The sequence below is a fragment of the Zalophus californianus genome, chromosome 2, assembly GCF_009762305.2.
Source record: "Zalophus californianus isolate mZalCal1 chromosome 2, mZalCal1.pri.v2, whole genome shotgun sequence".
Classification (NCBI taxonomy): Eukaryota; Metazoa; Chordata; class Mammalia; order Carnivora; family Otariidae; genus Zalophus; species Zalophus californianus.
Window position 1 is genome coordinate 123,484,089 of NC_045596.1, and position 15,037 is coordinate 123,499,125.

General features: G+C 39.6%; 1 protein-coding gene across 2 annotated transcripts in view; it reads left to right on the top strand.

The window, feature by feature from the left end:
• The window catches only part of ARHGAP10 (Rho GTPase activating protein 10), a 341,466-nt gene that overhangs the window by 118,962 nt on the left and 207,467 nt on the right, over positions 1–15,037 (top strand). For both annotated transcript variants that reach the window (XM_027599802.2, XM_027599803.2), the window contains exons 7-9: positions 920–1,024; positions 10,547–10,676; positions 13,670–13,776. In XM_027599802.2, the coding sequence (XP_027455603.1) occupies positions 920–1,024; positions 10,547–10,676; positions 13,670–13,776 (342 nt within the window). The remainder of the gene's footprint in view (positions 1–919; positions 1,025–10,546; positions 10,677–13,669; positions 13,777–15,037) is intronic.

The following is a 15,037-nucleotide window of genomic DNA, read 5'->3' on the forward strand; positions in this document are numbered from 1 at the left end:
CTTTTATGTGAAATACTAATAATGACCTGCATTTATTGAGCATTTACAGTGCTCATTGTTCAAGTCATTGTTCTAATACTTCACCGTGCTCATGTGTTTATTCCACACACTAGCTCCATAAGGAGATATTTTTATGATCCCACTAAGCAAATAAGGAAATGGAAGTACAGAAAGTTTCAGTAATTTGCCCAAAGTCCCATACGGAGCTGAAGTTGGGGATTGACCCTTGCTGGCCACTTCGCATTAGAGTCCCAGATTCCTAACCATTGTGCCACGTGACATTATGAAGAAAATGAATCTCAGGATTTCCTTAATTCCTACCCCAAATCACTTTTACTCATTTTAAATTGACATGTTGGGCAAAAGCAGGTGCCCTTTACTCAGGAGGGGCAGGTTGAGGGTAGGTCAGAACTCAGAGCTTAATTATCACTCTGTCTCTACCTGTCTCTGCCCCAGTCACTGAAGGTTTATAGATAAAATAGAGAAGTCACAGTGCACTGGACGCCATTGAAGAGAGCTTTTAGCTTTTTAATTCTGTGATTTCACTTTCATTATAGATTGTATTGACCTATGGTGATAAAATTTCAATTATAAATGAAGGTAGAGATTTTCTTGACCAAAATGAACAATGGGTGATATAGAACTCCATTTCTCCAGTACACTATACTCTCAAAGCTATCTAATGGCTCTGATATTTAAGGAAAAATAACACACCTTCCATTTTGTAAAAGGACAAATTAATAAAATTAATAAATAATATGTAGTTAGATTTAATTAATTCCGGTGACTTCTTTTAATTATTTTACTTCAGTAGAATCACAATGGGTTGAGGGGGACAATATGTGGCTGTTCTTATTCTACCCCCCCCACCCTGAGTTTTTGTTTGTGCTAATGTTATTTTTTTCCCCCTTTGTCTTAGATGCTGTCCTTTTTTCAGGGAATGTTTACTTTCTATCATCAGGGCCATGAACTTGCCAAAGACTTCAATCACTACAAAATGGAACTACAGATCAACATTCAGAATGTAAGGAAATGGAAGTTTTCTGGTATAAAAGGATGTTTGAGATGTGTATTTTTCATTTTGTTTTATGAAAAGCCTTAAACCAAAACCAGGCTGAGCTGTTGGTGTTGAGAAACTGAGGCTACGTTGCCACCTTCTGGTCAGTTCTCAGTGTAACAAACTGCTCTTCAATTAGGTGAGGCTCAGGAATTCTGCCACCTGGCGGCTCTTTTTTTTTTTTTTAGATAATGAATTTGTTTTAAAAATTTTTCTTGTCTTACTTTCAGAAAAGTCACTAGATATATGTTTTAAATCAGGAGTTCCATAATTTATTATTTTTTCCAGTTTTATTCAGATGTAATTGACATACAGTACTATATACGTTTCAGTTGTACAGCGTATCGACTTGGCATACATATGGCAAAATGATTACCACGTTAAGTTTAGTTAATGTCTGTCACTTCATACCGTTACAGAAACTTCTTTTTCTTGTGATGATAACTTTTAGGATCTATTCTCTTAGTAACTTTTCAAATATGTTCTACAGCGGTGTTAACTGTCACCATGTTGCACTTTGTAGGGATAATTGTAAGGATAAACTTTGTTACGTAACTTTCAGTCTTTCATGTAGGGAGCAAACAAAAGAACATACTCCACTTCAGTTGTAAGGCATTTCATTTATAATGGTCTCAATTTCTTAATTACCTGTGTATTTTACTGGATTTTTAATCCCAGATAGGCTTATAGTTCAAGAGTAATTTCTTCCCCATGTTTAGGCATACTCACTAATGTATTGAGTTCACAGTTGCTGTTGGGCTCTATTATTTTCCTGGAAAGTATATGCTTTCAAAGAGGTCTTGGATAAAGAGATTTAAGAGAGCTGTATTAAACGGTATAACAGGGGATTTTGATCAGAAGGTGGTGGATGTTTTTCCTCTCAACACTTATATTGACTTTGGAAGTATCCTCACTGAAATTCTTTTCAGGTTGTGTTTAGTATAATTTTAGGCCTCATTAGAAAAAAAATGAGTGAGTTTTGGGACAAGCACATTCTAGCTCATACTGAAAGACATATGAAGGATGGGACTCTGCTGTTTGCTGCCTGACTTTCAATTTGCTATCATCATAGAGATCGAGGAGGAATGGTTTTGTGTAGATTTTGTTCCTAAGTGTTTTGTATAGTTCCCTACATTTGGGAATTTAGATGATGAAATCTCGCTCTCTTTCTCTCTCTCTTTTTCTTTTTTTGGTAATTCAAGTGTCATTTGTTTTTATAGATTATTTTGGTGTTGAGCTGGGTTAAATAACTAAAGGAGTAACCATCCCCATTCACGGCCCCCCACTCTCAGAGACCACAATGTGACAGAATTTTAAAAAATATCAAAATGTATATGTATGTGTGGATTAGTTCTAATTTTAAAATTGTCTCTATAGGTAGTAGAATAGTCTAATGTTGCTGCAGTTTTTTCAGAATACTTTTGCAGACAGCAGAACACAGTTTTGTAAAAAGAATGCTATATAGTTGGTTTAGAAGATTAATTATACTCCTGATGTTTTCCTCTACCACCTGGCAGAGGAAATTTACCTCTTCTGCCTGGATGTCATCTGTCAAGTGCAGGGCTGGCCTGGATGAGAACCTTCAGGCAGAACTGGTTCCAAAATTTGTGGGGTCAGTATAAGGTGGGAAGGCAGGGCCCTTATTTAAAAATGAAGAATTTCAAGACCGTGACAGCAGAGCATTAAACCAAGAGCATGGCCTTCTGAGCACAAGGCCCCCTGTGGTTGCACAGGCTACATGCCCACGAAGCTGGCTGCATCTCGGTGTCTGGGATGAGGGGTGGGCATATCCGCAGACGATCCCTGCGCAGCTTGCCTGTGGGTTTGTGGGTGGAAGTACTTTTGTAACACGTCCGTGTGGTAAAAGGGATGTAGTTTCCTTATATGCACCAAATGATTTCAAGAGATTAAATATTTCAGTGTAAATGAGCAATGCCCGGTCATGAAGTATTAGAAGAAAAACCTAAAAACAAGCTATCCCTTGAAATGGTTCACAAAATAACTTGGTTAACATCCTTACTACATTCAGAAGTTAACTTACACATTTGATAACAGTCACTTCCCATAGAGAAATGGGCAAAGAACGGTTGGCTGGAACATTTTTCTGAATCCTCTGGAACTCAGGGATTGCCATCAGTAAATGGCCCTAAAACCTCTTTTCTAAATACTCATCTCTTCGTTTTGTTCTGCTTCTGAGGCTGCTCCTGCACCTCTTCCATGCAGAGCCTCTTCTTTACACCTCACCTGCAGTTTTGAGAACACCTGATCGAGGTGTCTTTGCTTTCGTGTTTGTGCTTAGCTAATTCTTTTCCCTTCAGAAATGCCAGCACCTTTGAAGCACATGCCACTCCTTCTGTGGTACCTGCTGTACCTGAGTGTTGCTGTAGTTTGTTCATTTCTTGGCCATTTCTCTCATTACCTGATGATATCAGCTTTTAGCATAATAAAGGGAAATGCTGGCAATGGCCATGAATTACAAAAATCCCAGTTATGTGTTCTTTTTTATGCGATGTATATTTATGTATTTGAGGAAATAGATGCAAATATTAAAACCAAATCGTAGGGCGCCTGGGTGGCTCAGTTGGTTGGGTGTCTGCCTTCGACTTGGGTCATGATCCCAAGGTCCTGGGATCAAGTCCCACATCGGGCTCCCTGCTCTGTGGGGAGCCTGCTTCTCCTTCTGCCCCTCTCCCAACTCGTTCTCTCCATCTCTCACTCTCTCAAATAAATAAAATCTTAAAAAATATAAAACCAAATATTAGCATTTAATATCTGTGTGCTATAATGCTATGGATAATTTTGGTCAACTTTTAAGAACTTTAGTAAAAAAAACAGCAAGATCGTTTTACAAAATCAGAAAAAAAGGTAAAAGTTACTTAAAAATGAAAACAACCTATTTTCCCCATCTGGTTTCACCTTTTCTGTCATAAAAATGGCAACATCTCTTTTAGTTTTTTGAAAGCAATTTATTCCTCATCCACTTTCTATAATCCAGAGTAATACATGGAAAGCAAAACAGAGCAAGATGGCTTTTAGAAAATAGATTTTCAAGAAAAATATAAATTGCATCAAAATTGAAGTATATTTTAAAAAACTAAATTTAAACTTTTGTTATCTTTATCCCCAGAGGAATGTGGGGAAAGAGAAACTAGAATAGAATTCTTCCTAGAAGGAAATGTAATGTGTGAAATCTTAGAATTCATGAAGAATCCCCAGAAGATCCTAAGAATAGTTAAGATTTTAAGAATATGCCCAAATATTTTTGTTACAGTGTTGTGAGAAAAGTAGAACACTAAAACAATAAACTATGTTTTTTTAAAAAAAGGGATTGGAAGTGATTGTGTAAAAATACAAAAGCGCTTATTTCTGAGGGATAGGCTTATGGTCACTTTTAATTGCTTTTAAACCTTTTCTTTCTGCCCCCAAGACTGGACTGTTTGTGTCCCTTCCCTCTTTCTTTTTATAATGTTGTGGATTTGTTTTTATATTCTGAAAAAAAATTTTTAAAATATACTTTCTCTTGCAATCAGATTTAAAACAATAAGCTGTTGGTTTGATATTGAAGATTTTCCTTTATCCTTTGACAGGGAATAATTGTGACTTTTGGGTGACTTCATTGTAATGGTAGTCATGGTAGTAATGTCATCTATATTTATTTTCTTATCATGTACCAGCTACTCCCCGTGTGCTTTATTTGGAGTATGCACATTTCATCTTCCTAGAAGTCCTGTGACGGAGACTTTGTTATTCCTAGTTTACAGATGAGGACACTGAGGACAGTAACTTCCTGCCATCCTGTTGCTTTCAGGTCGGGTCCAGCATTGGAACTTGGGCAGAGTCCCTCCAAGGGACCATGGTGGTTGGCTTCAGATTCTGTGCTGGGATATAAATGGGTCACTCATGGTGTATCTGGGGTCCGTACGTATGGGAGCGGGGGAACGTCTTGATATGGCCATCTGCTTGCCCAGACCTTAGCAACCTGTGGATAACACGGGAGTCCTTTTAATTGTAGGAACTCAGATTTAGGCCCTGATGGTGAATCTCCGCTCACCTCCACCTGTCACCAGTTCTAAACTGTGTTTCCCTCATCCCCATGGAAGGTGTCTTATATGGGATTTAGACTCTATCACCTATTCACCTGGGGTCTGTTGCCTGATGTTCCTTTTTCTGCCACCTCCCTCTGCGTGGGGCATTTGAGGGGCAGTATGGGGATTACAGTGAGGGGATGTGTGTGTGTGTGTATAGGGCCTTATCCCTTTTCTGTTACATTATTTTGCAAGGTTACTAAGGCAGGGCTGCATGGGGCCCACCCTCATGTTTTAGAGCTGTTTCATGAAACCTTTTTCATATTTTTAATTATACTTTGCCTTCCTTTCTCCTCTGAATGAGGCCATGGGGCCAGGATGGGAAAACTTAAAATGGCTATCTGTCCTTGGAATTAGCCTTTTCTCTCTGCCTTGAAAGCTTTATTTCTGGGTATAGCACGGAGAAAAGCTCCTCTCTCTCTCGTCTTCCTTTTTCCCTTACTATGGGAGTGAACCTATGCTAAGCCTGACCCACCAGGTTTCTAGACATACTCAAATGTGTCTGAATTCCAGCTTCGTCCCCAAATTGAATCCTCCTCCTCCCAAGGAGGTGATGTAATAACATACTTAATTTATAAGGCTTAATTTAAGACTAGTTTATTTGGAGATTTATTTAAGAAAGTATACAAGGAAAGGAATTTCCTTTTCCTTTTCCTTTTTACTGACAATGGATAGCACCAGACTATCTCAGAGGTTATTTTGAGGATTAAAGCACCAAAAAGTGTTTTCAGTAATTCCAACCACAGTGTAAACACTCTAATGGTCACTTACTGTATCGTTTCCAGTCTAACATTATTATTATTTGATGATAATATACACCTGGAATTTAGGAATTGGAGATTGTGAGGCTCTAGCCATTCTGTTATTTATGTTCAAATTTTAAAAAATGTTGGGGCTCCTGGGTGTCTGCCTTCAGCTCAGGTCATGATCCTGGGGTCCTGGGATAGAGCCCCGCATTGGGCTCCCTGCTCAGTGGGGAGCCTGCTTCTCCCTCTGACCCTCCCCACTCTCATGCTCTCTCTCTCTCTCAAATAAATAAAATCTTTATAAAAAATTAAAATATGTAATTTTTATTCCTGTTCATAATTTACCTAAAATGGTAAAATCCTTCCCCTCCCTTCCCAGTGCAGAGTCCTACACATCTGAGGAAGTAGGACAGTGAGGGCAGGTGGTACTCCATGGAGGGGTCTGCAGCAGGGAAGGTGGGGGTGATGGTGATGGTGGGGGTGGGAAGGGTATAGAGGCAGCCTGAAGAAGAGGTGGCTGGTGTATTTGGGAGATTGGTTACATTGAGCAGATGTATTAATTGAACAAATAAGTAAATAGATTGAGGATATGGGAGCTAGATTTCTCACTCTCTGAAAAGAAATGTACAAAACGGGGTAGGGAGGGGTGCCTGGGTGGCTCAGGCGGTTAGGCTACTGACTATTGATTTTGGCTCAGGTCATGATCTCAGGGTCATGAGATCAAGCCCCATGTTGGGTTCCCCGCTGAGCAGGGAATGTGCTTGAGAGTCTCTTTCTTCCCCTCCCCCCCCCGCTTGCATGTGCTTGTGCATGTGCACACACACTCTCTCTCTCTCAAATAAATCTTCAAAATTGGGAAGGGATAGGCTAGAAAGAAACTGGAGTATTGGATTGGGATTATATTTACTTGTATGAACATACGGGGTTTTCAATATAGAGAGATATAGAAGTGTATGTGTAAAAAAAAAAAACACAGCCTATCTTTGTGTACACATATATACATCCATGTAGTTTTTCTGTCTGCCAGGAACACCCAGAAGCAGTGACACCCCTTTAACTGTGACACACTGTGCTCAGATTTTGGTTTCTAACTTCTACACTCCACTAAAAGGAACAAGGGCTTCTGGAGGTAGAGGGAAATCATTGCTTCTAGGACTGGGACAGAGAAAGTATAGGATGAACCCAGGACTCCTTTTGGGACCAGAAAGTAAGGGATTACTCAATTAAGGGGGTGTGTCAAAAGATACAAGATTCAGCTAGAAGGGGCCCCTGCTGGTCCAGTCCCAGGACAATTTGAGTATTAATATAAATAATGAGAGTATTGGGTGCAACTCATGAGATTAACAGGAATATCTGTGTGTGTGCAGGTGTGTACTCTGTGTGTGTGTGTGTGTGTGTGTGTGTGTGTGTGTGTGTGTGTGTGTCCCGGCATCTGTCACACGGCATGCACATATCTGTATATGTGTGTGTGTGTATACAGGCATGCCTCGCTCTATCATGCTTTGTTTTTTTAAGCGTCACAGATACTGTGTTTTTTACAGATTGAGGGTTTACGGCAATGTGTGTAATACAAGTCTATTCGTATTTTTACAGTAGCAGTTGCTTACCTCGTGTCTCTGTCTCACGTTTTGGTAATTCTTGTGATATTTCAAGCTTTTTCACTGTTGTTACATTTGTGATCATGATCTGTGATCTTTGATGTTACTGTCAAAATTGTTGTGGGGCGCCACAGACTGTGCCCATATAAGATAGTGAATGTAATCGATGAAAGTTGTGTGGTTCTGACTGCTTCACTGACCAGCTGTCCCACACCCCCGTCTCTCTCCTTCTGTTCAGGCCTCCCTATTCTCTGAGACACAATATTGAGATTTGGCCAGTGAATAACCCTACATTGGCCTTTAAGTATTCAAGTGAAAGGAAGAGTCACACATTAAATCAAAAGCTAGAAATGATTAAGCTTAGTGAGGAAGACATGTCAAGAGCCCAGATAGGCTGAAACCTAGGCCTTTTGCACCAAACAGCCAAGTTGTGAGTGCAAAGGTAAAGTTCTTGAAGGAAATTAAAGGTGCTACTCCAGTGAACACATGAATGCTAAGAAAGCAAAACAGGCTTATTGCTGATATGGAGAGAGTTGGAGTGATCTGGATAGATCAAACCAGCCACAACATTCCCTTAAGCCAAAGCCTAATCCAGAGCAAGGGCAATAACTCTCTTCAGTTCTATGAAGGCTGAGAGAGGTGAAGAAGCTCCAGAAGAAAAGTCAGAAGCTGGCAGAGGTTGGTTCATGAGGTTTTAAGGAAGAAGCTATCTCTATAATAGAAGAGTGTGAGGTAAAGTAGCATGTGCTGATGGAGAAGCTGCAGCAAGTGATCCAGAAGGTCCAGCTAAGATAATTCATGAAGGTGGCCTCACTACACAGCAGATTCTCAGGGTAGATAATGTTTGGCTTCAAAGCTTCAAATGATAGGCTCACTCTCTTGTTAGAGGCTAATGCAGCTGGTGACTTTAAGTTGAAGCCGGTGCTCATTTACCATTCTGAAAATTGTAGGGCCCTTAAGAATTAGACTAACTCTACTCTACCTGTGCTCTATGAATGGAAAAACAAAGTCTGGATGACAGCACATCTATTAACAGCATGATTTACAGAGTATTTTAAGCCCTCTGTTGAGAGCTAGATGCCACTAAGAACATTCGTCATTCATGGGAAGAGGTCAAAATATCAATATAAGCAGGAGATTGGAAGAAACTGATTCCAACTCTCAAGGATGACTTTGAGGGGTTCAAGACTTCAGTGGAAGAAGTCACCACAGATATGGTGGGTATAGCAAGAGAACCAGAATTAGAAGTGGAGCCTGAAGCTGGGACTGAATTGCTGCCATCTCATGGTAAATCTTGAACAGATGAGTTGCTTTTTATGCACGAGCAAAGAAAATGGTTTCTTGAGATGGAAGCTACTCCTGGTGAAGATGCTATGAAGATTGGTTAAAATGACAACAAAGAAGTTAGAACCTTCCATAAATTTAATTGATAAAACAGCAGCAGGGTTTGAGAGGGTTGAGTCCAACTTGGAAAGAAGTTCTGTTGTTGGTAAAATGCTACCAAATATCATTGTTGTCTTATTTCAAGACATTGCCCCAGCCGCCCCAGCCTTCAGCAGCCATCACCCCGGTCAGTCAGCAGCCATCAACACTGAGGCCAGACCCTCCCCCAGCAAAATGATTATGACTGAAAGCTCGGATGATGGTTAGCATTTTTTTTTTTTGGCAATATAGTATTTTTTACTTAAGGTATGTACATTTTTAAGACGTAATTCTATTGTGCACTTCATAGACTACAATATAGTGTAAACATAACTTCTATATACACTAGGAAACCCCAAAATTCATTTGACTTGCTTAATCGCAATATTCGCTTTATTGCAGTGGCCTGGAACTGAACCCGTAATATCTCTGAAGTATTTATATGTATAAATATTATACACACACACACGTTGAGAAAGAAGTGAGGGTTGGGAGGAATCTAAATAAAGTGACAAAGAGGCAAATAAATAAAATCGGTGTATAATTAGTATTAAAATGAGGACAAGAAATCCTGGAGGTATGGGAAACAGGGAGGCAAGAGAGGACTGGCCATTAACAAATGAGTCCCACCCTCCTTGCAATCCTGCATTTTGTTCTAGTACCTACATTTTTTTTTTTTTTTTAAACTCTCAGCTTGGGTTTAAAATAAGTTTCTGCAGATAAGTTTTCCCCTTTGCAATCCACATTTATCAAACTCCCATTCCCCTAAAAAATGTGTACCATCCTACCATTTTTCTGTTCTAGGACCCTTGGTAACCCCTTTCGTTGTAGGGAGGAGAGGGGAGGGATTTCAATAAAAATTTTTTTAATCTCTGCTTTTTCACAATTTCACATCAGCAGTTTTTTGGTGTTAATACAGTTATTTCAGAGTGTGGATAAAAGAAATGTCCAGAAACTTGGTGTTGCTGACTCATCATGCTTGCCTTGGTAATTTCGTCACTTCACCTTGCATGTACGTTTCCAGTGTGTCCGTTTGACAGAGATATTGGCATACCGAGTCTCCTGGGTTTCAGAAATGTGATTTGTCTCTTCGGATATCAAAGACATTATTTGTACATGGGATTCTGTCCCACCCCCCCCACCCCCTGCTTTATCTGAGAAGAAATGTCATTTCAAGTGCAATTGCCATGACCTGCAAAAAATGAATTAAGTTTTTTGGGTTCTGAGTACCTAATACTGCTGGTATAATAATGGTGAGTCAGGTTGATTGTGCGAAGGAGAGACTTCCCAGATATTTTATGACCTACTTTTTTTTTTTAAGATTTAGTAATATTGTGAAATGTGGAGGTATAAATTCTTATGTTGACTATCACAAGCATTCTTAGTGTTCGAAAGCTTCGAGAGTAAATAACCTCCAGTTACCTTAGCTTAGACTCCTCTATTAGCTATTCCAGCACTAATTTTTTCCTTTGAACGGTAATCTTAACAAAGAGACACACTGGAAAGGGTGGGTATATTTCAAGAAGTTTATAGGAAAATCCTACAAATTTAATTATAGTTATCCAGAGCCTTAAAAATGTACATGAAAAAGCTCATATGAGGACTTAAAACTTATATGTGTTTTTTTATCTGTTTCAGACACGGAATCGTTTTGAAGGAACAAGGTCAGAAGTGGAAGAGCTTATGAACAAAATCAGACAGAATCCCAAGGACCACAAACGAGCAAGTCAATTCACAGCTGAAGGCTACTTATATGTGCAGGAAAAAAGTAAGAGGACCTCCAGCAGTGATGAATGACTAATGAAAAATGATTTTAAAACTCTTACTGTAATTACTCTATTTTTTTTAAAGATTTTATTTATTTATTTGAGAGGGAGAGAATGAGAGACAGAGAGCACAAGAGGGAAGAGGGTCAGAGGGAGAAGCAGACTCCCTGCTGAGCAGGGAGCCCGATGTGGGACTCGATCCCGGGACTCCGGGATCATGACCTGAGCCGAAGGCAGTCGCTTAACCAACTGAGCCACCCAGGCGCCCCTGTAATTACTCTATTTTTGGAATAATTATGGCTACCACTGCCTTTGCCCCCTCCTGTCCTAGAAAGTAGTATTTTGTATTATGGGGGAAAACACATTCCTACTCCAGGAAGGGGACAGTGAAATTAGGAACTCAAGGAGCACCCCACTTTCCAGATGCATCCTGGAATTCTGCATCACACTTTGCTAAAACTTGCTTATAAGGATGCCAGAAGTTGGTGTAAGGCTGAAAGTGAGGCGAGGTATTTTTCCTTCTTTCGCTTCATCCCTCGCCGTCCTTATCACCTACGCACACACATATGCACATTCATATACATATGCACACCCTCCCCCTCCCACAGCCCTCCTTTTCCATGTTAAAGTCAACAGGGACATATTCCTCCTATTCCTTCACATCAGTTCTTTCCACACCAATCTGAGATCATTTGTTCTTGCTAAAATTGTCAGGGTGATTGCAGATGGCTATAAAAAAGACTCCTAGATGGCATTCTAACTTACAGAATTTTTAGTATTGTTGCTCTCAGTGAATATGCGGTGCATAGAGTGTCCTTATTTTGAAAATGAAGGCACCTAAAAATTCTTTCAAACTTTTTGACAGTTTGGTCGTATTTTTAACTGTTCAGCTCTTAAACTTTACTTCCTCAGCTATAGAACCTGAGTATTATTTAGTAGAAAGGAAGAGAATGTGAAAATATTTCTCTATTTGCTGTTCTCCTGCCTTCCCACCCTTGACTGTCATCAGCACACTTCACAATTTTCATTAGTGCGGCTGATTTACAAGACTTTCCAACTGACCACTTGAGTAGGAGCGAGTACTTGTGGAAGAGCTGTGGGGTATCTGTGCTTCAGAGTCAAATTAATGCATATGTGGTTGGCAGAGGGGTTCTTTTGCCATTTGTCCTTATTCAGTCTGGGCTACCACAGTCTTCATGTCTCGTGAAGAGGAGACACGGCCAGCGGAACTTTAAATTTTCCTGATGTTTTAGCTTTTTAATCTCAGTTTGTTCATTGAATTTGAAATAACTAAATTAACATGCAGGGTAGAGACATTGGAAGGATAGAGTTTTTGTATTACATGCCCAAGTGAAAATCACAGGAAACTTTAATTTTTAGATTCATAACTGTTGCTCAACTTGCTATCTTTGAGAGCAATTGGGCTGAGACTAGTTGGAAAAACAACAAAAGCAGTAGTGGCAAAAGTATCCTCTTGTTAACTGCATGCGAGACACTGTGCTAAGCTTCTTGTACACCTTGTCTCATTTAATCCGTTAAAAAACCCTATGAAGTGTACAGTACTATTATTACTCCATTTACCATTGAGAAAATGGAAGCAGCATTGAGAAAATGGAGAGAAACAATGTCCCCTAGATCACACAGGTCCTGAATGTTGGAATTGTCAGTCTGTGTTGCGCTCTCTAGGATATTACCTGGAGCATGGACAGCTGTGAAAAGCCTAAATGCTGGGGTTAGATGGGAGTCAGGAATGGATGGTGGCTTAATGAATGGGAAAACCTTGGTATTTGGGACCAGGGACTCCCAGTTTGAGGATGGGCTTTGTCATTTCTCGGGTATTTGGTCTAAGCTTAATTTTTTTTAAATTAGAGATAATAATGCACCATTTCCTCCTCAAAGTTTTTTCTTAGTATTGCGTGAAATATCTACACAATATGTTTTAAACCATAGAATAGGATACAAGTGCTAGCTATTTGTAACACACACACCAGTGATCCCTGCATTCTGGTGTTTGTGTGCCTGATGGTCTGAGGTGAGATTTACTGTGGTCTGGTAACACCTTTCATTCCCCACTGCCCCCAAGACAATGTGAGCAGCTTTTTTAAAAGCTCAGTGGATTCCTTTTGAATGATCTCTTTTCTCCCTCCTAAGCTTGTCCTTCTTGAGTTTTAGGTATAGAAGGTTTGTTTGCAGGTAAAATGATGGTGATAAAAGATGTTACTTTTTTTTTTTTTAATCTTTATTTGGTAAAAGACACAATTGTTAACTTCTGTTGGGAATAACTTTTGTTATGATTGGACTTTTACTGGCATGTGAAACTCTAGATTGCTAGGTACTCCTGACATAGACCACTGTCTTCCAAAAGCTCTGGTGGTGATAATACTGACTTTACCAGAGGTAAAAAGAGGTTCTGAGAATGTTCTGGTCATATGTGAATAGCTCACCTCTCTGTTCTTCATTTTTCATTTTAAAGCTTAGCTTTACCATCATTAGTAATGGCAGTGGTCTACCAAGGTGCTATAGTGGGCTTAACACTCTGGTAGGTGCTAGACTAGATGATTTTTCTCCGCATTTTGATTCTATGATTGGTTTTGAGAGGCCAGAACTGAATCCCAAACAATTACATACATTGAATGGAATTCTTAAAACCCTTGTGAGCTCTTAATACCTGGAAGTAAACAAAAAATATAGCTCACAATGAAGAGATTTTTAGGTGTGAGGTAACAGTCCAATCTGGCAAACTGTTTGAAGAGTATGTCTTCAACTCATTGCTTTGTTGCTGAAAAGTATTGAATCTTCTCTCAAATGATCTCTCTGAGCCTTCTTATTTTCCCTACTTTTTTTTTTTTAATTGGAATCAACAGTGTTGCTAGTTGGTTTCCTTGAGCTGTATTAGTTGCTGCTTACTGGGTTTTTCCTCTTTAGTAATACGTTTGAAACTCTGCGTATCTGCTTATTTATGAGGAAAAATGTAAAGTTCTATTTCTTGTTGAAGGGCCCGCTCCGTTTGGTTCCAGTTGGGTCAAACACTACTGCATGTATCGGAAAGCAGCCAAGAAGTTCAACATAATCCCATTTGAGCACAGATCTGGGGGAAAACTTGTAAGTATTTGATTATATATTACATATTCTATGTGAGATGTAGTTTTTGAGGCTGACATTTTATTGATTTATTGATTTATTGATTTTATTTATTTACTTGAGAGACAGAACACGAGCAGGGAGGGGGCAGAGGGAGAAGCAGACTCTCCCTTTGGCAGGGAGCGAGACATGGGACGCAGTCCCAGGACCCTGGGATCATGACCTGAGCCAAAGGCAGACGCTTAATCGACTGAGCCACCCAGGTGCCTGAGGCTGACTTTTTTTTTAAGATTTTTATTTATTTATTTGACAGAGAGAGAGACAGCGAGAGAGGGAACACAAGCAGGGGGAGTGGGAGAGGGAGAAGCAGGCTTCCCCCTGAGCAGGGAGCCCGATGCGGGGCTCGATCCCAGGACCCTGGGATCATGACCTGAGCCGAAGGCAGACACTTAACGACTGAGCCACCCAGCCGCCCCCCGAGGCTGACATTTTAATGTGTTTATATTCTCTAATGATAAATACATTATATTTTGGTTTTAGGATTAAAATCTTTGTTTTCTTTTATTTCTAAATAAAGTAGGCCAGTAAACAACAATTCTTGTGGTTTTTGAATTGTATGTATGAGTTTTTATGGTCAGGACTAGAATCCTTTTTATGTCTCTGTTCTTGGAGGATAAAGTGAACACTTAAAACGAGCTTTCACAACTCAGTGTTCTGTCAGGTCAGTATTTACAAAGATCTGATATGCATACATGTATTCACAGCCTGAAAACGTGCTACGGTAGATAGTCTGTAATGAATTTTATTGTTTTCCATTTAGACTTACAAAGTTCTCACTTAGGCAGTTCCCAGTTAACTACTCCTCCCACAGAAATAGATAGCGAAACAACACGTGATAGCAAGAAGACCTCAGGAATTGTCTGTGTAGGAAATATGATCGTTATTTGGGTTTTAAATAGAAACTGCTGCTCATAGCAATAATTGATAGTCTGGAGGCAAAGCTCTTCCACCAATATTGAACATAATTGGTAATGCATTAAAAAAAGGGGGAAGTCATTGCTTGCTGGGTATGATTTTGCTTAGGTAAATACAGAATTGACCCAAGTTCACTTCTATTTACATATACTTTACATCTTCCTGAAAAATATTTAAAGCAGCTTATAATACAGACATAGTTTTGTAATAATGAAATAGACATGGAAAATCAGGGCCATGGAGAAGAGGAGGAAGTGAGGAAATCACTCATAAAGGCTGATGGGATTAAGATTGAGCATCAGGTTTG